The sequence below is a fragment of the Dermacentor albipictus genome, chromosome 8 (genome assembly GCF_038994185.2).
Source record: "Dermacentor albipictus isolate Rhodes 1998 colony chromosome 8, USDA_Dalb.pri_finalv2, whole genome shotgun sequence".
In the NCBI taxonomy this organism is placed as follows: domain Eukaryota; kingdom Metazoa; phylum Arthropoda; class Arachnida; order Ixodida; family Ixodidae; genus Dermacentor; species Dermacentor albipictus.
This window is the reverse complement of record NC_091828.1, coordinates 87,882,109-87,907,164: the sequence shown is the minus strand read 5'-3', so window position 1 is coordinate 87,907,164 and position 25,056 is coordinate 87,882,109. Positions and strand designations below refer to the sequence as shown.

General features: G+C 49.7%; 1 protein-coding gene across 1 annotated transcript in view; it reads right to left on the bottom strand.

Moving 5' to 3' along the window:
• Positions 1-25,056, bottom strand: part of LOC139049280 (fatty acid synthase-like) — a 140,300-nt gene that overhangs the window by 23,326 nt on the left and 91,918 nt on the right. Inside the window, exons 22-24 of the mRNA XM_070524657.1 lie at positions 20,131-20,484; positions 2,142-2,385; positions 886-1,128 (exon numbers count right to left, since the gene is read on the bottom strand). Of these exons, the coding sequence (XP_070380758.1) occupies positions 886-1,128; positions 2,142-2,385; positions 20,131-20,484 (841 nt within the window). The remainder of the gene's footprint in view (positions 1-885; positions 1,129-2,141; positions 2,386-20,130; positions 20,485-25,056) is intronic.

Below are 25,056 nucleotides of genomic sequence, written 5' to 3'. Positions count from 1 at the left end.
GGGGAAGTCGGGTGCCCCAAGCAAATGACACGGAAACCCAGAGTGCCTCTTTCAACCCTTGTAACACTAGTTGCGTTCACTTGTGCATTGAACTGCAAATGTCCTCGTTTGGAGCATCCTTGAGCCAGATGAGAAGGTTCGCATTAACACTGCCTCGAAAGTTCGCTGCATATAAATTGCAACAGAGCACGCTATGTGTGCGGCACTTTTTTTTAATTACTAGCTTAAACCAGGCAGGCGTAGTGCCGCTTCCTGTGGCAGTCACCAGTTAACTGCTTCCCACCTGTCTATATATCCTGCCTATATATTGGTACAACGTGACACGCATGTTAGAATTTCCGGCGCAATAAAGGACATGAACTCAAGGTTTAAAGAATGCTGCTGTGTAGAACCCCAATATACCTAGCACCCCTATTTTCGTCACCATAATCATCGTCATCCTCCCTCTTTAGTTTCTCCCTTTCCCCTGCGCAGAGTTCAGATTAGAGCGCACAAGATCAAGGCAAACTCCGGCTTTCTATTAATCAAGTTATCTTGCTTTCCTAATATAAAATAATCACGGTAGTAAGGCTAGCGAAAACGCATAGCCTGGATTTAAAATTTTTAAAAATTAGTTATGGCGTTTTACGCGCTAAAACCTCATCATGAGGCAGGCGATACTGGGGGGACTCCGAAAATTTGGACCACCTGGGGTTCTTTAACATGCACCTAAATCTAAGTGCGCGGGTGTTTTCGCATTTCGCCCCCATCGAAATGCGGCCGCCGTGGCCAGGATTCGATCACGCGGCCTCGTGCTTAGCAGCCCAACACCATAGCCACTGAGCAACCACGGCGGGTTGGCCCGGAGTTCGCACCCTAAGGGAAGAATAGGCCCTAGCTGCTTACCAAATATATTGGCGATGGTCTCGACAAGGTCACGCGCTTTTGGACTCTTCTCATCAGAACCGGATGACGTCTTCGCCTTGACGAAGCTCGTGACGACGGCACGCCTCTGGTTCAGGAACATGTCGAGCACCGCCAGGCACGAGCTGATGCGCTGAGGGGCGTAGCCAGCATAGTCCAAATCGGCACCTTTCACGTCGTGCATTGCGCCGACGTCACCGATGACGCCCCACTGAATGGCCACGCCTACGGGCACAGGACGCGATCAAGTGTACAGCGTCTCCTCGGAATGCTTCAGTGAGTGTAACGAACGAGCACAGTATGGGGAGACAGAGGAGACTGATCTTTTCTTTGTCACAATCACACGTAGTTACAGAAAATGAAACCAGAGAAATCTTAGGGGGAAGTTAATTGTCACACCCAACTGAAATGCAAATTTAATAAGGTAAAATGGAACCAAGTGGAAGAAAACGGACTTTACCGCAGGTGGGGACCACACTCACACCATCCGCTTTACGCGTGCGGTGCTCTACCGGTTAAGCTAGCATGGGGTCATCTTCCATCCACTGTCTTCCGTATTTGTGTATGTATACAAGATTAGTCCCGGGAGTGTTAGCCAGGTTCGTTTCACGGTTAAGGCAACGTGTGTTGGACAACCTTTTAACCACCGACATCACGTAGCGCGCGGATTAAAGAACGGACCAAGAAAAGTTTCTCGTCCACTAAATAAACATAAAAGATGATTTCCCCTGCATTTTCATTGGCTTCGCTGTCTCTTCCTTCGTTTGTTTGAGTTCCACTTTGCGATGTTAACTCTCATCAAAATGCTGAGTTCGGGAAAGACCCTATCACTAATTTGTTCCTCAGCTTCATGAATGAACACGTTCCTCTGTGCCACCTTAGCCTGTTTGAACTTACAGCGTAACTGACATTTTGTAAAGGCCGACATAGGATCCTTCATTATTCTTTGGCCATAAAACATAGCTTCATCCGTGCAACATACACAAACCTATCTCCTTTAACCTTCTTTTTTTTTTGGCGTAGATATTCAAAACGGTAGGTCGTATTGGTAGCGTGTCTATTCGGCCATTTCATCAGCTTTACACTACAAGCGAAAGCTTCTCCTGAGGTCAGGGACGACATCGATTGAACGCATCTACACCAAAGAAGCATCCCGAGCCAAAACTAGAGAGTTCGCGAATAGATGGCTCGTAGGCAACTCGTCTCATTCAAGGCCCGAGACGAGATCAACGACTCACCGGGCAGTCCGTCCGCAGCTCTTCTCTCGCAGAGACGCTCCACAACGGCGTTGGCGTAACCGTAGCCAGTCTGGCCAATGTTGCCGTGGCACGAGGCCACGGAAGAGAAGGCGACGAAGTGGTCCAGCTCGGGGCACAGCTCCCGGGACACTTCGTCAAGGTGCCGGGTTCCGTCCGCCTTCGGCTTGTAGACCGTTTCGAACGCCTCGGGCGTTTGGTTCTCCAGAATCGCATCGCGAAGAACCTGGAGCCAACGGGGGAGTAAAAGACCTTCTTCATCCACGCTGTGCCAGCAGTACATTCATGACACCAGAAAACTTCCGGTCATGCATTTCTGACAGTCAAGTTTGCCAAGAAAACGGAAGTATATTGAGCATAATTTACTGTAGGCACATATTCTTGATCTGTTCAGATATAAAGAAAGTGCGGCATGTGTAGATCTCATGTATGGGTTTTTTTTTTGTGGTACTGAACAATAAAATTAATTTGTGTGTCGACTGTGTGGTGTGCGGCTGTGCGGCAAGGGACACTTCACGGGAGACCGCAGGTGCAAGGCGAGGTACAAGACCCCATACGTAGTCAAGCGTCGCCAACTAGAGCGAAAAAGACAAGAAGAGGAAGAAGCAGCCACAGCGTGCGGCAGCGGTTACAACAGCAGCAGCGACTGTAATGGCAACGACAGCTACTACCTCAATTTTCCAAAGATAGACCGCCATTCAGTCACCGACAACCGAAGAGGACGCTCGACTAGCCGCGGCCGGAAGGGCCGTGCGGGAACATCCCGATCTCGATCCCGCTCTCGCAACCGAGCACAGAGGCCGGGAAGTACGTCGATGACGCGCGGTGGCGGCGGTCTGGGCACCGCAGCTGTGGGCCACATCAACCAACAAAGTCAGCAGCAGCAGCCATGGCAGCAGCAAGTTCACAAGAGCACTGGGCAACAGGTGAGCTGGGCGGCTGTCGCCGCTTCTCCCGGCGGCGGAGGCGCTTCGGCGGGCCGCTCTGGCGGGCCCGCTGTTGGCGGCGGCGGTGGGAACGAGCTCGAGCGAGCGATAGAGCGAGTCCTAAAACAACGTCTAGAGCCATTAGAATTGATAATTGCAGAGCTTAAACGCGAAAATGCGCTCCTTAGAGAGGAGAATATCAAATTGAAAGGCGAGGCTCCACAACCGCAGCAACCATCGCAACGTCAAACGATGATGCCGCCGACCTCAGCGCCTCGATCACCGACTCCATCACGGCCTGAGCCGGCCGGGATGGACACGGACAACGAGGGCAGCTCGAGGGAGACGGCGGATGAACGCGATGATCGACCAGTTACCGCGAAAAGGATCGCACTAGATCCCGCAAGACCCGACAGCAAACAGGGATGCGGCCGTTATGAGAAACTACAGAAACGTGTGGACAATATTGAGAAGAGCCTCGAGGAACGTTTTACAACACAGACGGCTCTTATGAACGAAATGTTCAATACCGCGCTAGCTAAGCTCTCTGACCAAATAACACAAATGTTCGCCGCGCACTTGGTGCGCATAGACGACATAGAAACGAGGCTGTCGCCAGCTGCAGGCAGACCAATCAGAACAATGAGCAAGCCATACGCTAGACAGCAACAACACAATCAGCAGCAGCAAAACACGCTCACAGACGTAGAGACGCAACCGCAGCTGCAACCGCAGCAGCAACCAAGTCGCCTCGATAGTGACGGGTTAAATTAAATACAGGCATCACCATGGCTACACACGCAACGAAGCACACTAACACTGGGAAACAACAATACACAATCTGGCAGTGGAACTGCCGGGGCTACAGGAGGAAGCGGGGGAATCTCCAGCAATTCATACGCAGCCGCGAGACAAAACCAGACGTGATCCTTTTACAGGAGACAAACCATCCGGTTAAACTAGCTGGCTACAAAGCCATAGACGCGACCGCGACGGAGAGCAGGCAAAGAAGGAAACGGGCTACACCCCGCGTGGCGGGCGGCGCTGGGCCGGGGGCGATGGTGCCGCGCCGGCCGCCTCCCCCGCCACGCCCGTTGCCGGTCGCCGCCGTGCTCGTTCGGCGTAATGTCACTGTGGCGCAGCGAGAATTGCCTGCGTAAATATCCCTCACGTGTTCGTAGAATTAATCCCTAAGAGCGGCCGAGGACTATTCGTCCTTAACGTGTATAGTAAACCCACACTGCAGCACAGATTCGGGGACCTACTGCGGGCCGCGCGCGCGGCTTCCGGCGGCGAGCCTCTACTTGTTGCGGGCGACTTTAACGCGCCCCACGGAGCCTGGGGCTACACCCGAGAAACACCCAAGGGCAAACACCTTTGGGAAGACTCGCAAGACCAAAGGCTTGCACTGATCGCGAATCCCGCCGATCCTACACGCAGAGGGAACAGCGTGAGTGCCGATACGTTACCAGACCTTGCGTTTGTTTCAAATGTAACAACAGCGCACTGGCAAAACACGCAGGAAGATTTGGGAAGCGACCATGCGCTGATCGAGATAACGATAGGCACGGGCCCGAGCGGTCGTGGTACTTACCCTGAGGGCAAAGGTCGTAAGCTCAAGCTCGTGAAGTGGGACACGTTCCGCAAGAAACGAAAAGAAGCGGGGCGAGGCGATAAGCCGATTACGGACATAGACGAGTGGACCGAGACGCTCAGAAGGGACGTAGGTGCAGCAACGAGCGAGGTTCCGCCCGAGGCGAACCTCGAAATAATTGACAGCAGGCTCCTACACATGTGGGAAGCAAAGCGAGCCCTCCTAAAGAGATGGAAATGCCAAAGACATAATAAGGCGTTGCGCAAACGCATAGCGCAGTTAGACAGAGACATCGAAGAACACGCACTTCAGGTATGCAGGGCACAATGGGAAGACACGTGCAACGGCCTCGAGAGGCAGATGACCGGGGCGAGCGCTTGGCGCCTTTTTAGACACCTATTAGATCCGGAGGAGACTCGGGCCGCTCAAGGCCACAAGACTCGTAGACTCCTAAGAGATTATAAAGGCGATAACTTCCTTGACGCCATACGTGACCGTTACTTTAAGAAAGCCGAAAGCATCCAGTACGCTGAGTACGACGGCGTCACAAACAAGAAACTGGACGCGGAATTTAGCGAATCGGAAATTCGGTTAGTCCTGGTCGAACTCAACACTCGATCGGCGCCCGGCCCAGACCGGGTTACCAACAAGACTCTCCGAAACCTAGACGACGAGTCAATCTCCCGACTCGCGGCCTACGTCAATGAGTGCTGGCGAGAGGGTTCCCTTCCCGAAGCGTGGAAACGGGCCCGCGTTATCATGATTCCTAAACCTGGCAAGCAAGTTACGCTCGATAATCTAAGACCGATTTCGCTTACGTCTTGCGTCGGCAAAGTCATGGAACACGCAGTTCTCACCCGCGTGACCGACTTTCTCGAAGATCATGACGCGTTCCCGCACACCATGCTAGGATTCCGCCGCAACCTCTCCGCACAGGACGTATTGCTTCAACTTAAACACCAGATCGTAGACGACACTACCAGCTCCACTAAGGCAATTCTAGGCTTAGATATTAAAAAGGCCTTTGACAGTGTTAAGCACGAAGCGATCTTAAAAACAATTAGAACATTAGGACTAGGCCAAAGAATGTATAATTACGTTAGAGACTTCCTCACGGGCAGGCGCGCATGCGTCGTCGTCGGTGACGAGGAATCACCGGAATTTCAGACGGGTCCGTGCGGCACGCCGCAAGGATCCGTCATATCACCATTACTCTTTAATTTAGTTCTACTTGGTCTACCCGAGAAATTAACAGAAATAGAAGGATTACATCACAGTCTCTACGCGGATGACATCACCCTCTGGGTTCCCGGAGGGGGATGTGACGGTCACGTCGAGCGAACGCTACAGGCAGGAGTAGATGCGGTTCAGAATTACTTGCGTGGAACGGGCCTCGAGTGCTCGGCTACCAAGTCCGAACTCTTACTCTACAAACCCACAAGGAGAGGTAGTAAAACCCTGCGCGAACAGGAACGGGAATATTCCAAAATACGCATTACATTGGCAGATGGTACTCCCGTACCGCACGTAGAGAAAATTAGAATCCTAGGGTTACACCTGCAGGCAAACGGCCATAACGGAGAGACGGTGCGAATACTTCGTCGTTCGGTAGATGACACCATCCGACTCTTGCGTCGCATCACGAACAGACGCAATGGTATGCGTGAAGAGTGCGCGATCCGTCTCGTGCAGGCGTACGCGATAAGCCGCATAACGTATGTTGCCCCCTACCTGAGGTGGATCGGGTCCGAAAAAAACAAAGTCGAATGCATGATCCGAAAGGCTTTCAAGAGGGCGGTCGGCGTTCCACTCAACGCGAGCACCGACAAGTTTCTAGAGCTCGGAGTTCACAACTCTCTCAACGAGTTAATCGAGGCGCACGACATTGCGCAATACGAACGATTATCCAGGTCAAAGGCAGGTCGATGCATCCTCGAGTCGCTCAGCATCGCGTACCACACTCAGCATGGAGAAAAGATGGCGGTTCCCGCCTCTGTTCGCGACCGCCTGATCATCCCGCCGCTTCCCAAGAACATGCACCCGACGCACCACGCCGGGAGACGCAACAAACGAGCAAGCGACCTTGAGAAGAAGTTTGGTAACAGCAACGAGGCGGTGTACGTAGACGCGGCGCGATATGGAGGAGGGAGAAGCGCGCACGCGATAGCGGTTGTAGACCGCTCGGGTAGGTGCCTCGCGAGCGCCACGGTGACCACGGGACACACGGAAGCGGCCGAAGAAGCCGCGATAGCCCTAGCGCTCGTCGCGGTGCCGAACGCTGCGATCGTGATCAGCGACTCGCAGGCGGCAATCCGCGGCTTCGCGCGCGGTCGTGTCTCGCGGGAAGCGGCCCGCATACTCCGAATTTCTGACGACGGGGACTCGTCTTCGCCCTCGCAACCCCAAAATTCTACGGTCTTCCTCCTCTGGACCCCGGCACACACCGATGTTCCGCTAGCGGGAAACGAGGCGGCCCACGCCACGGCTCGAGGTCTCACACGCCGAGCCGCCGCTGATTATGTGGCCGCCTCCGCCCCCGAGAGCGGGGCATCGGATCTGCCGGATCGGGACACTACAACAGAAACACAGCAACAAGAAACACACTGGGCGTGGGGCGATCGCCTAACCACGTTCAGAGACCTCACCCAACACTACAGACTCGAAAGACGCAAATTCCCGCCACCACACGATAAACTGAACAGGAACGAGGCCGTGACGTTACGCTTGCTCCAGACACACACCTACCCTAGCCCCGCTATCTTACACCACTGCTATCCGCGTTTGTACCCAACAGACGCGTGTAAAACATGCGGACGCAGAGCAACGCTGCGACACATGCTCTGGGAGTGTACCGGCAACAACGGTAATCAAAGCAGCTCCGTTGGCGACGCGTCCATAATCGCGGCTGTTGCCAGAGTAGAAGGCTCGAGCTCCGTTCTTCCCGACGCCGCCCCGGATGCGGGAGCCGCCGGGGACCTTCTCCGTAGGCGTCGCCGCCGCTGGGAGGCGGCTATCAGAAGTTCAGAACTGGCAGACCAGCTCTGGGCCGTCCGGCAAGCCGAAGATGCCGCTCGAGTCCAAGAACTTCGAGCCGTCACCTGAGGCCACCACATCAAGAACTGCCGGACTATTCTTTACTAAAGTTTCTTCTTCTTCTTCTTCTGCCAGCTGCAGGGTTCTGTAAGTTTATAGGCTATTGTTACTTCCGTTGTTCCAGAGGGCTTAACCCGAAGTCTTCTGGGAAACCTGTTTGTAAGCGTGAAAAAGGTCTATAGCAAAATCAAGGGTGTCAATTCTGTCCGTCGAAGAATCCGCCACGTGTTTTCGCAGTACGTATGACATCGCGCTACCAAGCACGAGGTCGCGGGTACAATCCCCGGCCGCGACTGCTGCATTTCCACGAGAGCGGCATGCAAAAGTGGTCGTGTGGCACGCTGTGCGTGTACATTAATGACCCCGGGTGGTCAAAAATAATCCGAACTCCTCCACTGCAAAGCGTATACCGTAACCTACTGAGCAGGCTTTTTTGAGAAACGTTCAACTCTGCAGTTTGATTTGATCGCGTCCACACAATAAATTCACCTTGACCATATTTCTTGCACCTTCACAATCACAAAAAAAGCCTGCAAGTGCTGAACTAATTGGAAATTTTTCATTCTTTAATAAGTTTTGTACAGGTTACAGAATGTAAACTTTATACGAGAACTGTAAAGTGGAACAGCCGAGATGAGAAGATCAACCATCTCAAGACTTGCACACTTGCAAAACACCTATCCAGCAATTTGAAGAATGTGTCTGACGAGAGCCATGGTGAAAACACAAAGACAAATGTTAATCCGCTACATGACGGCATACTAACACCGACAGCAAACACACAGCTGTCTGCATTTTACATATATTTTATATATAGATACATACCGTAATATCACGAAAGCGAGCCCGCCTAAAATCGACAGAAAATCCAGTGAAAATATGAAGTGGGCTAACTTTCAGTGTATATCTACAAGAACTAGCGCATGGTATTCTATGAAACTGGAAAATCTTGCCAAAAACAGGGTGGTGGCCATCTCTCATAATTTTACGATATATATATATATATATATATATATATATATATATATATATATATATATATATATATATATATATATATATATTGACGGGAGTGCTGCTGCCACTGGTCCTCGGTGGAAAAAGAGCGGGCAAGCTGGCGGCATTCCTCAGCATGACGAGCAGCTTCAGATAGCGGAGTACTTTCGGACGCGTCAGGTGTATATGACAGAATAGTATCGAGAGTAGTAGAAGGTTCTCGTCCGTATAGGAGAAAGTAAGGGGAAAAACCAGTAGTTGCTTGGGTCGCAGTATTGTACGCATACGTCACGAAAGGGAGAACTTGGTCCCAGTTTGAATGATCAGAGGCGACGTACATGGAGAGCATATCGCCAAGAGTACGGTTGAAGCGCTCGGTCATGCCGTTAGTTTGCGGATGGTACGCTGTACTGGTGCGGTGAACGATTCGGCATTCGTCGAGTAGTGCCTTCAAAGCATCGGAAAGAAAGGCGCGGCCTCTATCGCTCAGAAGTTCGCGAGGGGCACCGTGGCGAAGAACGAAATGTCGTAATAGAAACGAGGCAACGTCGCGGGCGGTGGCAGTCGGCAGAGCAGCTGTTTCAGCATAGCGGGTTAAGTGATCCACTGCAACAATAATCCAGCGGTTGCCTGCTGGTGTGGAGGGTAGTGGTCCGTAGATGTCTATGCCAACACGATCAAAAGGCCGACGAGGGCAGGGAAGGGGTTGTGACGGGTAGACTTGTCCGGGAGGTAATTTTCGGCGTTGGCACGGAGCGCAGGAGCGAATGAACTTTCTGACGTAGTTATACATGCCTCGCCAATAAAATCGGATGCGTAGTCGAGCATAGGTCTTGAAGAGGCCGGCATGTGCGCACTGAGGGTCTGCGTGGAAAGCGTCGCAGATAAGGTCACGGAGATGGCGGGGTATCACGAGAAGCCACTTGCGACCGTCAGAGAGGTAATTACGACGATAAAGAAGGCCGTCGCGAATGCAGAAGTGGGTAGCCTGGCGGCGAAGAGCGCGCGATGGTGATGAGGTGGATGGAACAGAAAGGATGCTGATGAGAGCACTGATCCAGGGATCCTTGCGCTGCTCCGACGGCATGTTGCGCAGTGCATGAGATGGAACTGTGGGCTCAAGGGCGGATAGGCAAGCGCAGTCAGCGGAAACCGGCGAGCGAGAAAGGGCGTCAGCGTCCGTGTGTTTGCGGCCGGAACGGTAGAGGACGCGGATGTCGTACTCCTGTAGCTTAAGGGCCCAGCGAGCAAGTCGGCCAGATGGGTCCTTAAGGGTAGACAGCCAACAAAGGGCGTGATGGTCAGTGATACATCGAAAGGGTGACCATACAAATAAGGACGGAATTTTCCAAGGGCCCAAATAATGGCTAAACACTCTTTCTCTGTAACAGAGTAATTAGCCTCGGCCTTTGTCAGAGTTCGGCTCGCGTAGGCAACGACATATTCATCAAAGCCCGCTTTTCGTTGTGCGAGTACGGCGCCAAGTCCGATGCCGCTGGCATCGGTGTGGACCTCTGTGGGCGCTGCAGGATCGAAGTGGCGGAGGATAGGTGGCGAGGTTAGCAGGCGGCGTAATTTCGTGAAGGCGTCATCACAGGCGGGCGACCAAGCGGAAAGTTCTTTGTCGCCACTGAGAAGGGCTGTCAGGGGTGCACTTATGGAAGCGAAATTTCGAATGAAACGTCGGAAGTATGAGCATAAACCAAGAAAACTTTGAAGCTCTTTTAACTTCTTTGGTTGCGGAAAGTCGGTGACAGCGCGGAGCTTGGCTGGATCCGGAAGGACGCCGTCTCGTGATACAACATGGCCAAGAATAGGGAGCTTTCGGGCACCAAAACGACATTTTTTTTAAGTTAAGTTGAAGTCCCGCGACAGTAAGGCATTTGAGAACTTGCTCGAGACGGCTGAGATGGGTTCGGAAATCAGCGGAAAAGACAACTACGTCATCCAGGTAGCATAAACATGTGTTCCATTTGAGGCCGCGTAAAATATTATCCATCATTCTCTCAAAAGTGGCGGGAGCATTGCACAGGCCGAAAGGCATTACGATGAATTCGTACAATCCGTCAGCTGTCACAAATGCTGTTTTAGGTCGATCAGATGGTGCCAAGGGGACTTGCCAGTATCCGGAACGTAAATCCAGCGAAGAAAAGAATTCAGCTCCCTGCAAACAGTCGAGGGCGTCGTCGATGCGCGGTAACGGGTAAACGTCCTTGCGCGTTATCTTGTTCAGACGTCGGTAGTCGACGCAGAATCGAATAGAGCCATCCTTTTTCTTAACGAGCACGACCGGTGATGCCCAGGGACTGTTGGAAGGCTGGACAACGCCACGCTTGAGCATGTCAGCAACCTGGTGGTCAATGACACGGCGCTCAGAGGCGGAAACTCGGTAAGGGCGCTGCCGTAAAGGTGCGTAACTGCCGGTATCTATTTGGTGAAAAACGGTCGATGTGCGGCCCAAACCGGAAGCATGGCTGTCGAAAGAAGCGCGGAACCTCTGCAGGAGAGCAATAAGCTGGCTTCGTTCTGAAGATGACGTGCCATCGTCGATGGAGCAGTGGAAAGCGTCGAGGAGTGACTGATCAACCGCAGAGTCACAAGTAAGTGCGCCAAGGCCCGCAGAAGTAGAAACGGCAGGAGTGTCAAAGATGCAAAAGGTGTCGACTGGTTGAACAAGTCCTAGGCATTCACCATGAGATAAAGCTAAAGGGCAGGCTGTGGGATTGTCGACGACCATTTTCGTGACGCCATTGCGAAGAGTAAGGAGAGCAAAGGGCAGCGGAGAACATCGGCGGCGAATGAACAGCTCAGAGGGCGTAAAGAAAACAGTGGCATCAGAAATAGCGGCGCACGACACAGGCACAAGCAGGGAAGAGCGTGGAGGGACGGAATTGTCTTCGGAAACAAACAGTTTAACGCTGGAAGGGTCGTTGTCGATAGGCTCGACGTCTGGAAGTGCAGAAAGTTCGAGTTCGGCGTGACAACAGTCAATAACGGCGTTATTATTTGCAAGGAAGTCCCAGCCTAATATGATGTCATGGGAACAAGTGGGCAGCACGACGAATTCGACGGTATACAGTAGACCTTGAATGAAGACGCGAGCAGTACAGGCAGCGAGAGGCGTTATATTTTGAGCGTTCGCGGTTCGAAGGGAGAAGTCGGAGAGAGGCGTCAAACCTTTCGTAGTGTGCGGCAGAGTTCGGCGGAAATTACGGATACGGCGGCTCCTGTATCTACAAGCGCCAGGACGGCGATTCCTTCGACAGAGACTTCGATGACGTTGGCTGGAGAGGGACGAGGACTTGGGCATTGCGACGTGGACGCAGTTCGTGCCTCGGGAACTGCGGCCATCAGTTTTCCTGCTCGGTGGACACGGGACGACGCCGCATCGGAGAAAGCGAGCGACGGCGGGGAGATGGTGAGCGGCGACTAGAGGCGGTTGGGCGGTCAGGGGAAAAGGAAGAAGTAGGCAGGCTGGAAGGCGACGAGGAAAACGGAGCGGGGAAAGGTGGCGCCCGCCGGATGTTCTGAAGAGGAGGCATGCCACGACGACAATGGCGCGCCACGTGACCAGCACCACCGCAAGCAAAACATATTGGGCGGTCATCGAAGGTGCGCCACTGGTGGGGGTAAGGTCCGAGTCGCGGTTGAGGATTCGGAAAAGGCTGTCGGTCGGGCAGCGGCATAGGAGGAAAATGCCGGCGGTCGTGAAGCGGCATAGATGGCGGCAAAAATGTCGGTGGTCGATGCATAGAGGGCGGCAGGGGCGCTTGTGGACGAGATCGGGAAACTGCTTCAGCGTAAGTGAGAGGAGCCGTGACTGGTGGCTGCTCAACGGCTGGAGGAACGGCTTGAGAGACTTGTTCCTGAATGAAGTCGCGGATCGTAGGATGCAAAGCAGGGGGTGGTTCCTGGACAGAAGATATCAACGATAGCTGGCGGGCGACCTCTGCGCGAACGAATTCCTGGATTTTTATGGAGAGAGTAGCATGGTTGTAGTCGTCGACCCCAAGGCTGGATAGAGAGTTGGCGGGCGGGGTGGGACGTCGGGTGTGAAGCCGTTGCCTGCGCAACTCGTCGTAACTCTGGCACAATTCGATGACTTCAGCGACAGAGTGAGGACTCTTCGATAATAACATTTGAAATGCGTCGTCCTGAATACCCTTCATTATATGTTTGATCTTCTTCTCCTCTGACATTGACGCATTCACCCGTTTGCAAAGGTCGACAATGTCCTCAATGTAGCTCGTGAAGTTTTCGCCGGTCTCTTGGGAACGTGTGCGCAAACGTTGTTCGGCACGAAGCTTTCTTACTGCAGGCCGACCAAAAACTTGGGTAAAGTTGGTCTTGAAGACCAACCACGAAGTGAGGTCGGCTTCATGGTTGAGAAACCATAGTTTCGCAACGTCCGTAAGATAAAAGGCGACGTTTCTCAACTTGGTAACGTCGTCCCACTGGTTATGGGCACTCACTCGCTCATAAGACGAGATCCAATCTTCAACGTCTTTGTCATCTGTGCCGGAGAAGATAGGGGGATCTCGCTGACGCAAGGCACCGGCACAAACCAAGGTAGCCGGCGCCGTTGGAGGAGCTGGAGGAGTGCGTGCGTCGTCGGGCATGATGGGGGGTAGAGTGCGACTCCGAAGTTCCAGGGTAGTCGAAACCCAGCACCTCCACCACTTGCTAAGAGATTTATTAGCAACGGGCGCGAACGGGTAGCTGTCACAAGCGTTCGGCGAAAGACAGCAACCACGAGCTCATGCCGGTAGCGATGGTGCTGTGGCGAAGGCGGCTACTCTTCTTCGTTACAATATATATATATATATATATATATATATATATATATATATATATATATATATATATATATATATATATATATATATATATATATATATATATATATATATATATATATATATTACGATAGCATTTTACATATATTGCTCATGCTTGCAGCACAGATACGATCAGAAGTGTTTCAATATGTATGCGTGCGGCACGTACAGGATATTGTGATTTTGATTAGTGCCTTTCCTTGAGATGCACTATCATGGTACACACCACTGTGCACATAACGTTCCTGCTTTTATTTTTCCACCAAACGCCGCGAAAGTACGCAGTCGGTTAGGGGTCACGCCGTATTAGTGGAAGATTCCAGAATAATTTTACAGCGGAGCTGTATAGGTCGACACTCCCATACATCCTTCAATGTCCGTGTCTCAAAACTCCCACGCCCTCTATGAGTAGGCAAAGCAAACAAGTAAGGTATGTACTGAACCGTGGTGTAGCAAGAGGAACACAAAGAAACTACCAAATACATAGGTGGTGGTGGTGGTGGTGGTGGTGGTGGTGGTGGTGGTGGTGGTGGTGGTGGTGGTGGTGGGGGTGATGGTGGTGGCAACATTATTGTAGCAGGAAGAGTAGGAGAGGGCCGGGCCACAGGGAGAGCTGGGTTTTTCGCCACCACTTTCGCCACCCACTCTGCCAGCCTGGCTTGGAGTGGACGCCCACCTCAGGGTGACCTCATGCGATCGGCCCCTTTCAATTAGGCCTGGGAGCGCGTGCTACGAACATTAATTACTACGGCGAACCCTGGCGCTAGTGCCTATGGTAGCTTCGATCGGGGAGGCTCAGTCAAAATGGGAATTATGGGAAGTACATAGATTTGCCTAAACTTCGTCCGTCTGGCATTAAAGGGAAGCTGAAAGGTTTTCCAAAAAAAATTAGTGAACATCTGTACATAACGGTTTTCAACCCTCCGAATTCGAATATCGTATCGAAATTGAACAAAAGAAAGCGCAAATATATCTTATTTCGAGGAAAAGTGCAGCAGCTCACACGCTCAGCTCGCGCGTCTCGTTTCCGCTTGTGATTGGTCGGGCGCCTCGTGACGTCAACTCTAGTAACCGACCACTGCCGCTACACATGAAGCGCGGTGCCAGGTAGTTTAGTGCAGTTTTTCTGAGACGGTAATGGAAAATTTAGAGAGACTGCGTTTTTCTGAGGAGTTCGGCGTTACTCCGTACATGTACGAGCCGATTGCGAAGAGCCGGCCTCTCGAAGAAGCAAACGATCCTGGTGTGAGCAGTGCTTTCGACGCGAACGGAAGCAAAGTCTTGGGATCGCCTCGTGTTGGAAATGCTCTTTGGTGAGTATGTTTTTTGCAAAGCAATCTAGTGATCTCGCCGATCTTTCGCCGATCTAGTGAACTCGTTTCCGGTCAAACAACTGTAGTGCTGTGTTCCTGCATGCCTCCTCGTGGAACGTAAGTGGGGATGCGATCGTCGGCATTTGTGCCGACGATCGTCTACGACAGTCTACCGCTTCAACGCAAAGCGAGCGCCGAGGACACACAACACGCAAAAAGCAACAAGCCGCCGACGTGCCTAGACTCTGTACCCTACGCTAATCGCTCTCAAGATACGGCCGCGCGACCACGCGCAGTCGCCACTTGCACAGCCACCGCAGCCGTAGAGAACCAGAAAACATATTTCTGTAACGCGGAGAATCAAACACAAACCCATTTCCAACGTTTCTACCATTCATAGAGCGGCGCGGCCCGTTCGGTTCCTTACAACAACACCATCCAGATGGCGCTCCCCTCCGCGTCTCAGCAAGAAAGCTGCAGTTGCCGGAGAGCGTGACAAGTAGTCAGGGATCTTCGAATGCTATTGCGTTCCATTCTTAAAGGCGAAGCTTAAGCGTCTTCCAAACTTTTTATATCTCCGCTGGTAGCCTACATTTACAGACTGGAATGGCTGCGAATTGTTTACCCACATGTATGTTTAAAAGGTAAACAAAAACCCGGGGCACTTCGCCGACCAAATAAAGATCTAAAAGAAAAGAAGACGTTTCGGCTCCCACACGGGAGCCTTGCTCACAGGTAAAAAATCTTTTAAGATTTTTTACCTGTGAACAAGGCTCCTGTGTGGGAACCGAAACGTCTTCTTTTCTTTTAAATCTTTATTTGGTCGGCAAAGTGCCCCGGGTTTTTGTTTACCTTTTAACCATGTATCATACCGACTAGACGGGCTTCCGTCAAACACTGAACTTCACATGTATGTTCTTTTTCTCCCGTGCCCCCAAAACACGGTACCCGAGCGTATATGCATTTTGCTCCCATCGGAATGGGACCGAAGCGGGCGCGATTGAACTCTCGACCTCGTGCTCAATAGCACGGTAGTACAGGCGTTAAGCTATCAAGGTGTGTTCAGAAAGCCTGAAGGGGATAGTCGCGGCCTCAGTTGGATCTGGTATTGGCTTACAGTAGGCTCGGGGCCTCTGCCAAATGGAGTAATAAGCACACTTCCTTTTTGCAGGCTATGAAAAAAAAAATGTTACGGTGCAACTCATCTCACGATGACTGTCAACGGTAATGCGAATAGCGTTCGAGCCTTCTAGCGACAGATCGCATTCCTGGAGGGGCGTTTATTTGACACATGTAGTGGTAATTGTGTGACTGCCATCGCTTCGGCTATGTGCCACACACTCCGACATCTTGCTGGTGAAGCAGTGCACTGACTAGGACACAGTGAAGACACACAAGAAGAGACGGCACTCGCTGCTATATCGTCCCACTTTGCTATGGAACTCGCTTGCCAGTGTCACCCAAGAGCGTGTTGCGGCATGACGAACACTGCAGACAAGGTAAATATACCTGGCAGCGAAGCTTCGATAGAAGCCCATAAGTTCAAAACATGGCGGTTCGTCAGCGGTTCATGGGGCTTAGCGCCATCTGTATGTGGAGAGAACACTTCCGGTGGAAGAAAAAATAATGTGACGCCATATCCGTTAAAAGCAGAAGTGACGTCATCTTGTTTTCGAAGGCGCGAAATTAGTTTTGTCGGCCTGCCTTTGGAGCTACATATTCGATTGCCCCGCCATTCGGCCTGACGGGCGTTTCGAGCTTTCAGCGCAGAAAGCGATGCAGGAAAAAGGCAGCCGTACGGTTGTCGAAATCGCACCCATGCTGAGAACATATTTTTCTTTGAAGGCCGACGAAAGCATTATACGTGTAGAGTGCGAATCCTGTCGTCGGATGCCAAGCCCGTCGGCCAGCGCAGTCACGCGAAAACAAGTCGTAACTCACTACTTTTGACTGAACAGGTTAAGGAGCGATGAGGCTACCCGCGCCACCAAATCGAAACAAACTTCGACAAGCAAAAAAGTGCAACGTGTGAGGGGAGCGTATTTCAGCAGAACTTTACGAGCGCGCCTCTCTGCACATTTCAAGACGTGCATTACACAGCGATCGATAGTGGCGTCAACGCCCCCTGTAACGATGGGCGCTGAAAACAAATGTATTTATTTTCTTAACTCGTCACGAATATATAAAATTGACCAGGAATTTTATTTTCGTTGAATAAATGTTACTGTGTCTCGTTTGAATTAAAGAAACGCTTTTTTTCGTTCTCAATGTTTGCTCCCTCCACACATAGTCGCGCTTCAATCGCAGCTCCCATAACCCCCCTTGCTGATGTCGGTGACAATTTGTACTGAGCCGCTTTTCGCCCGAAGCTTCGCGACCTATTTGGATCGACCTTGCTGTAGACGCCGACACAGTGACGATGACATGACTAAGGAGGAATGATATCGATGGGACAAGAAAGGCGGTTTAACGACATACAGCATGCCGAGAATGACAGGTCCGTTCCTAGATTACAACGATGGCGTGACAACAGCATGGCTGCGACTTTACGATCACAGTGACGTGATGGTGACGCTATGACAACAGTCGAAACTAAAAAGCTTTAAATGACAACGATGACATGAACAAATAACGACCTCGACGGATCGACGAAGGCCATAGAGTTTCTCACTATAACACCTGGAGGGTAATCTGGCGCCACCGTCTATGGGAGTTTCTTAAGGGGGCACCGTGCCGTCATGGGAATGACGGTATACGTGTCTGCGAGGCTCGTGTTGGCTGGTGTTGTAAGAGGCTTCGTCTAAAAACGTGGATATGGCTACGCAAATAACGCGTTCTCAAAGTAAAATCTTCATAAAATATTTCCATTCACGCATATTACATCTTTACTCACCCACGATGCATGACCAAGCGAAGAAAAGCAAGAACAGACGGCCAACTGTTTCAAAGCGAGCGCGAACCTTGTCGTCTGTCCTCCAACTTTAGCGGCCCGCTGATACTTTTTACGTAACATGTAGTCGTACACACAATAACAAGTTCTCCTAGTTAAACAAAACATGTTTTCGCGTAATAATAAAGCCAAAACAACTTTTTACGTGCTCTTTTAGTAGAATATGAATCATTGTGACAGATGGAACGGTACTTGCCATAGAGTTTCCTACAAAATTACATTTTGTAGGAAACGCTATGGTACTTGCCAAGCGCGTCTTCAAGGTGTCCTGTCTCTACGAGAACGATGCCAATCCGAATCCGCAATATACCGGCATTCCCATGCACACCACAGCGCAGCAGCGCCAGATTTCCCTCTAGGTAATGTAGTGAGAAACTCTATGACGAAGGCAGTATGATGACTACAGATTTACGACAATGGGATGACGTCACCGAAGGGACGATCGATGGCGAAACGACAGCTGGACGATGACGGCATGAGGGCAACGGTATGGCGACGACTCTGTGACGACGATCGCTCACGATGACGGCGGGGCGAGAGCGGGATGCCGAAGTCGCCACGAAGACGACGTACTATAACGACTGCATCGTCGTCACGACGACAATATATATGCCAGTGAACGTATGACGATTGCTGCGTGAGGATGACGCAACGACGGCCGTCGCGGGACAACGGCCTGAGTACAATGAAACGATGACGAGTGCATGATGACAATAACGCAACGACGACTGTACGACGACGCTGGCGTCACGACGGCCGCACGACGAGAGTCACGTGACGAAGCTGGTGTCACGGCGATGGCACACAACAGTGGCGGCGATGGCACACAGTAATTGTATTAATGATGGCACACAGTGTTAAATAAAAAAGAAGGGACAAGCATGCATCAGTGACACATCAGTCATACTTTACAATAGGGAGGCACGTTTTCTTGATAGTATCTTTAGGTGAGCCATGCCTTTGGTTTTTTTTTCTGATTTTGGGTTGTTCTTCTGTTATGCTGCTGACACCCTGATGCGCCTGCGCTGGTATGGTCTGATATATAAGTGTTTTTTTCTGGAATAAACCTCAGTCGTTTGCGCCTGTCCTGTCTTCTTACATGTGATTGTCTAGAAAGCGCAACCAATGTTTTCTATTACAGTAATCAAAGCCGTGGCTTCAGTACTGTCGAGGGAACACCTAATGTTAAGCTCTTGTGGCCAGGAAAGACGCGCGATGTGTTCGCAAACAAAAAAAAAATCCGGAAGGTGACATCAAGAGCAATGCTGGCTGAAAGCACAATTGCAAGAACAAGCGAGAATTTAGTAGTGTTATACCATCGAATGTGCACGTCTTCGCAGGGGCAGGTTAGTTCTGTTTAAGTTTACGTTGGGACTTTCATCAACTTCGAGAAGACTATCAGCTCCTTGGCCCGGCTCCCACCCATACTAACAAATTTTGTCGCAGGTAACGTAACTAAACGTTCACGTGTTTACTCTGTCTATATGTTGTTAAACTACATTTACGAAATATTACTACACTGTTGCGCACGTATAATTTGATCTGTTGTCTGAACAAACCTAAGGACACCCAACACATATTTCTGGAATCTATGTGGAGCAACCTTATCGGGATGCACATAACTAATTGCTAAAAAGTTCAGCCAGACATCAAGGTTGATTACTATCTTGGTCATGCGAAGCAAGTTTGAAAGGTATATGCAACGTTAAATTGCGTTTACAAAGCTTATTGCGAGTTTTCTTTAATATTTCTTCAGCCGCATGGATGCTACCCAATATACATAGCAGCGGCTTATGCGTACTGGAATGCTTATGCTCCTAAGCGGCTAAACTTGCGCGACAAGGCGTATGTTTGTTTGTTTCAGCACGTAATTCCATAGAGAAAACAGTCGACCCCCGGCACAAGTGAGGGTGGAGTGCAGTATGCTATATATAACGGTATTCGTTATATCAGCGCTCCCATGCGCGTAAGGTATTTGTCGGGAAAGCCGCAGCAGCCCACAACATCAGCCATGTTTAGAAAAGTCCAGCAGGTTTCGCTAAGAAAGCTGCACGTTTTAACGAGCCTGCATTCTCTCTCTCTCTCTCTCTCTCTCTCTCTCTCTCCTTTTTTATTTCTTTTTACTATGAGAACGTATCTGGCTCTGATCAGTAACCACGCTGCTCGAACCGAAATCTAAAACAAACACACACATTTACACGTACGCGTTCCTTCCTACACGTGTGCCAAAGATTGCTCATCGCGCTTTCTTAAGCACTTACCACTGCAAGGTTGAAAATTCCACCAACGGGACCTAGTCTCTCGGCCTCTTCGATGACGCTCTGGGTTCCCTGCCTGGTCGAAACATCGTCCTTGCTGACGACAACGTTGGCCCCTGCGCAACGTAACCTGCGGAGACACAGCCGCTGGTATCCTGTCCGCACGCCGAACCGCGACGTGAGCAGGATCTTGCGACAGCCACGGTTCACCATCCAGTCGGCGAGCTCCAGTCCAAAGCCGCCTAGCCCGCCGACGATTACGTAGGACTTGTGCTCGTAGAAGCACGTCCGAGACGTGACCTTCACGCTGAGCGGCGAGGCGGGCGAAGTCTTTCGTGTGATCTCCTCCGGTCGGATCTGCGACCAAAAGAGAACAGTCGGCTATGAACGAGTACGCTGACTCACTACGACAGCCAGCCTCATCGAATCTCTGTTGTCTCTACGGTTGTTTCGCAATGTCTTTCTTTTTTGTGTGTGATGTTACCTTGTAGTACATTAGACATGGTTCCTACTGTGCTCGGTTGTCAACTATAAAGAGCCTCTTGAGATTGGAACGCGAGAGCCAGCCGAACGTTCCAGCTGCTCCCAGAGCAATCGTAGTAGTCCCCGCGATCAAGATTTCGTGGGACCTGGGCCGCGCTTCAAGATCGAAAGTGAGAGCGCCTCTAAGCTATCGGAGCTGGCACACTGCGCTCCGAATGAACGAGCAGAATGTGTACCGAGCGCTCTATTTTGACCAGCTGGATGCCAACCTCACCACGAGATCGGCCTAGAGTAGCTGAAGGCAGACGGAGCATAATGTCAAACTAAATTTGTTAATATATATTAACCGATGGTTTCTATTCTCATCGCTGTTGCGTATAAGACAAAACTTCTAATTTTGTCGCACGCTGTTTTATTTATTCTCTCGCCTGTGTAATCCACACAAGACAGAGGTTCGCAAGTACACCGATGAAGATTTCAAGACATCAGCAATTGTCGAACAAGAAATATGGCAGACTGCAGCCAATGTCTAAAGGGGACTTGTGATGTACCTGACGAAGACAGTCTCCTTTTGAATAAACGATGGTTCCACCCTATAACATCCCTCGTGCGACGACTGTTGATCGCTACCATAATGCCATTTTACGAAGAGTGTGGTTGAAACAAATAAGCAGGTAGCTTGTACACTGTTTAACTAATTCTCATAAGCTTCCCGTGACAGTAATACGAAAAACATTAATGTGCAAAAGCTACGATGGTACGGCATGGTTGTCAAACTCCGCGCCTACATTTTCACCCTCCTGCGAACGTCATTCACAAAGAATTGTTTATCATTACTAGACGTAAGACTCAAGACAGCTTAGGTAAGTTTTGTGAAATTTGATGCTTATATTGAGAAAAGTTGGCGAACGTTATTTGAATTACCTTCATTTTTTTTTATTTGCAACACGTTTCATTTTTGGAGTTTCTTGCCACGTCATTGTGCTTCTTCCTGGCTGACGATGTTCGCCGAGTGTTTTGAGCATTAACACTATACCCATTCTTGCCGTAACTCACTCGGGTTGCATGCAGCATGTGAAAAAGACTAACTAAACGCGAACTACAACCGAGGAGAGACGGGCACCTGATAGGGAAGGAAGATCGTATTATACGACAGACAGGTAGTGAAGCCTGCAATAAGAAGTCAAAGCAGTCTAGACGATGACCTTAAGAAGAACACGCAGGGAAATGCTTGGAAATAAAAGCAAAACTGCAAAAGCAGTGGGCGTCATAAGCCGAGAAGTAAAGCTATTAGATAAGCCAGCTTAAGGGAGTGAAGACTGCTTTGACTTCTCATTAAGGAGCAGGAAACTAACCGTACTTAACAAGCAACAACAACAAAAAAAGAGTTCTGTGTCTCGGCCCCACACCTCTCCTCTTGTACTTAACCAATCTTCTCTTTCTCCTTCGCCACCATTCGTAATGTTCGCCGCGGGCACTCTTCTTTCTTGGCAGCACTGACATTCACTGACTCGTGGCTGCACCTTTGACCTTCCGTTGTGCTGTACCAACCTGGTGCGTCTCTCCGCCAAGTCCTCATCTACCTGCTCTCATTTTATTCACTCTCTTCTGTTTCCTGCCGATAACTGGTCGCAAGGCAGAAACCCTCATTTGTAGCAACCCTACACATTCATTGCCTTTTCCGTTCCCTTTGATTTCTTCTCTCATCAAACGGGAAAGATAGAAAAAATAAGAAAAACAGATGTTTGCGGGGCTTGCTGCTCGTTATAGAGAGACTTAATGGCATGTAGGAGACACGAAATATGGAAAGGACACGATAGCAACGAGCAAAAAAATATGCATATTTATGCACATGATCGAGTCATGCGAAGCTTTAGCGAAATGTTTCACCAAATGCTGTGTAATTATCACATGGTGGAACCTACGTGAAGTGAAGCCTTCGTGAATAGGTTAATTAAATGCGAGACAACTAATCGTGATGCATACAGTTGCTGTACTTTAATTTTGTGCAACCCGTAATCTCAAGCAATGTTTATGTTTTTTAACTGCAAAATGTTTACCTTTATTCTCATGGAATGTCTTATTTCTCAGCACACCAATGTTCCCAAGCTATGCTGAAATAATTATACCGATCTACGCACCCAGAAGCAGCAGCGTAGGACCCGGAAAGCAAGCAAGTAAAATAAACAAAAGTAAGCAAGTAGAAGCAATCGTGCGAATTCATTGCCAGTCTTTTCAAATTTCTCAAAAAGAGGATGGAGTTCGTTGAAAATACATAATAGAACATATCATGATGTTCCGCGGTGTGAAGACAATGTCGTGTTATACTGCCGTGCTAACTGAAAGGAGGAATTACTTGGAAATATGTCGTCGATGTTTCTTGGTAATGTTTCCGAAATCAATGAATATAACTTGCTAGAGTGCTCCAGCAGCTTGATGGAGGCCTTTTGTTTTTTTCTTTATTGCATTCGAGCGGCCTACAGTGCTACGCATAATGACAGTGGTCGCGAGGAGACCCTAGGACACGTTCAGGGTGACTGTCCTCACTGCAATATACAGAAGAGAACCGCACGCAACTGTGCTGTAGTTAGCTTTGATTATACAGCCTTATCAGAGCAATTCATTTTGGAATTGCAACCTAATAAGCCATCGCAGCAGAGGTCGTCGAAGACGGTGCGAACGATATTATCCTGGCCCAGATGGTTATTATCCTGGCCCAGATGGTTAGATATTATCCTGGCCCAGATCCTGGCCCAGATGGCCCAACAATCCTGGCCCAGATGGTTTTAACTGCAATTGATGTTTATAGTACTTCATGGGATGTTATGCTCTGACAGTGTGCGGTGATCGTGACAAGCTGTGGCTGTTTGGGTGAGCTGCCTGTCTCTCTTTCTCTACTTTCTTTTTATCTTTCTACCTCCCTCCACCCCTGTTCTTTCGTGTAGGGTATCAGACGGGATTTCCTATTCTAGATAATCTCCCTCTGCCTGGGCTGCCCATTCCAAACAAACTGCTTCGAACGAGTGTTGCCAGGTCACCTGTGGGCCGCATTTTCATAATTTCTCGTTCTGTAGTTCAAACAAGGAAGGTGTTCGCAGGAAGGTAGAGCTGTAAAGTGATCGACAATACTCGAACGAAACGTTTCGCAGAAGTGAACGTGTTCTCAAGAGGACTTGTGTTTCATCAGGGCAGCCCCTGCTTTCGTGTCTGATGCTGTATTGCTCCAATGAAGACGGGACCCCTTGTAGAAAGGCTGACTGCAGCGACATTCCATGCTTAGCCGCTGTTGATTACTGTGCAAGTGTTTTAATAACTGCTGTTTTTCAAAGGCAAAGGACCCTACCATAAACCCTCTACCACGCAAGCATCTGCAGTAGTTGGGATGTAGCATATACTGCTGGTGTTTGTTTCTTTTTAGTTTAGACAGGTTATTTTAGTTGTATTTGACAGATAACGCTGATTCACCAATTCATGTCGATTTCATGACGACACGAAATTTATCGGTGCGAGAAATGGCGACGTCCAGGAAGGAAACCGAAATTCGTTAACTTTTCAATGATCTTCCATAGGGCCCATCGCACCACTACGAAATTCAAGTTTAGCACTGAATGGAAGTCCTGTCTGCTTAGCAGAAAGCATACGGCTGGCACCGTCTTCTAGATGGCCGCCCTCAAAATGGGTTACGAAGCAGGTTGCTTTTCCTCTGTGCCGTTTCCCCTAGGCACTCCTCCAGCAGTCGAGGATGACATTAACTGTGCAAAGAATACACTTCCTTTAGAAGATGTTCCTGAGTGACCTGACGAAAGCGGTGCTAGCGCTATAAGTTCTACTAAGTAGGTATGACTACCTTGTACCTTGGCTTCCATTTCACAGTCTGAATATGCTTTCTTTTTTCTCGGGTTTAACAGTGCAGGAAGTTACGCGTCGAGTATTTTGAATTTTCTACTTTCTATTAGCTGCACAGATCGTGCAGGCTTATTTTCCCATGTATTCGTTGACCTCGATAAAGTGTGCTAGCGGCAATACACGTTAAAGGAAGCTTTAGCTTGGGTGGTCCTATGTAAATACATCTAAAAGAAGAATTCGTTTTTCTCGGCAACCACTGCACCACATTTGACGAGGTTTGTTGCATTTAAAAAAAACGTAAAATCTAGTGACTGTTGGTTTCGAATTTTCGATTTAAATTGTCAATATTTTATAAAGAATTGGCAAAAACCAAAAATTTTCAGAAAACGAAACTATCAAGTTTACAACTGTGTAACTAAGCAATGAAAAACGATATCACAGATATGTGAATTGTATCTCGTAATACATTTAGAGCGGACAAAATTGATGTGTTACACATGAATCTGAAAAATTCAGTAATATGGAAACACAGCTTTTGCGGAACCCTTGTAAACAACGCAACAAATTCACTTAAGATGTAAAATCACACATCTAATTTGT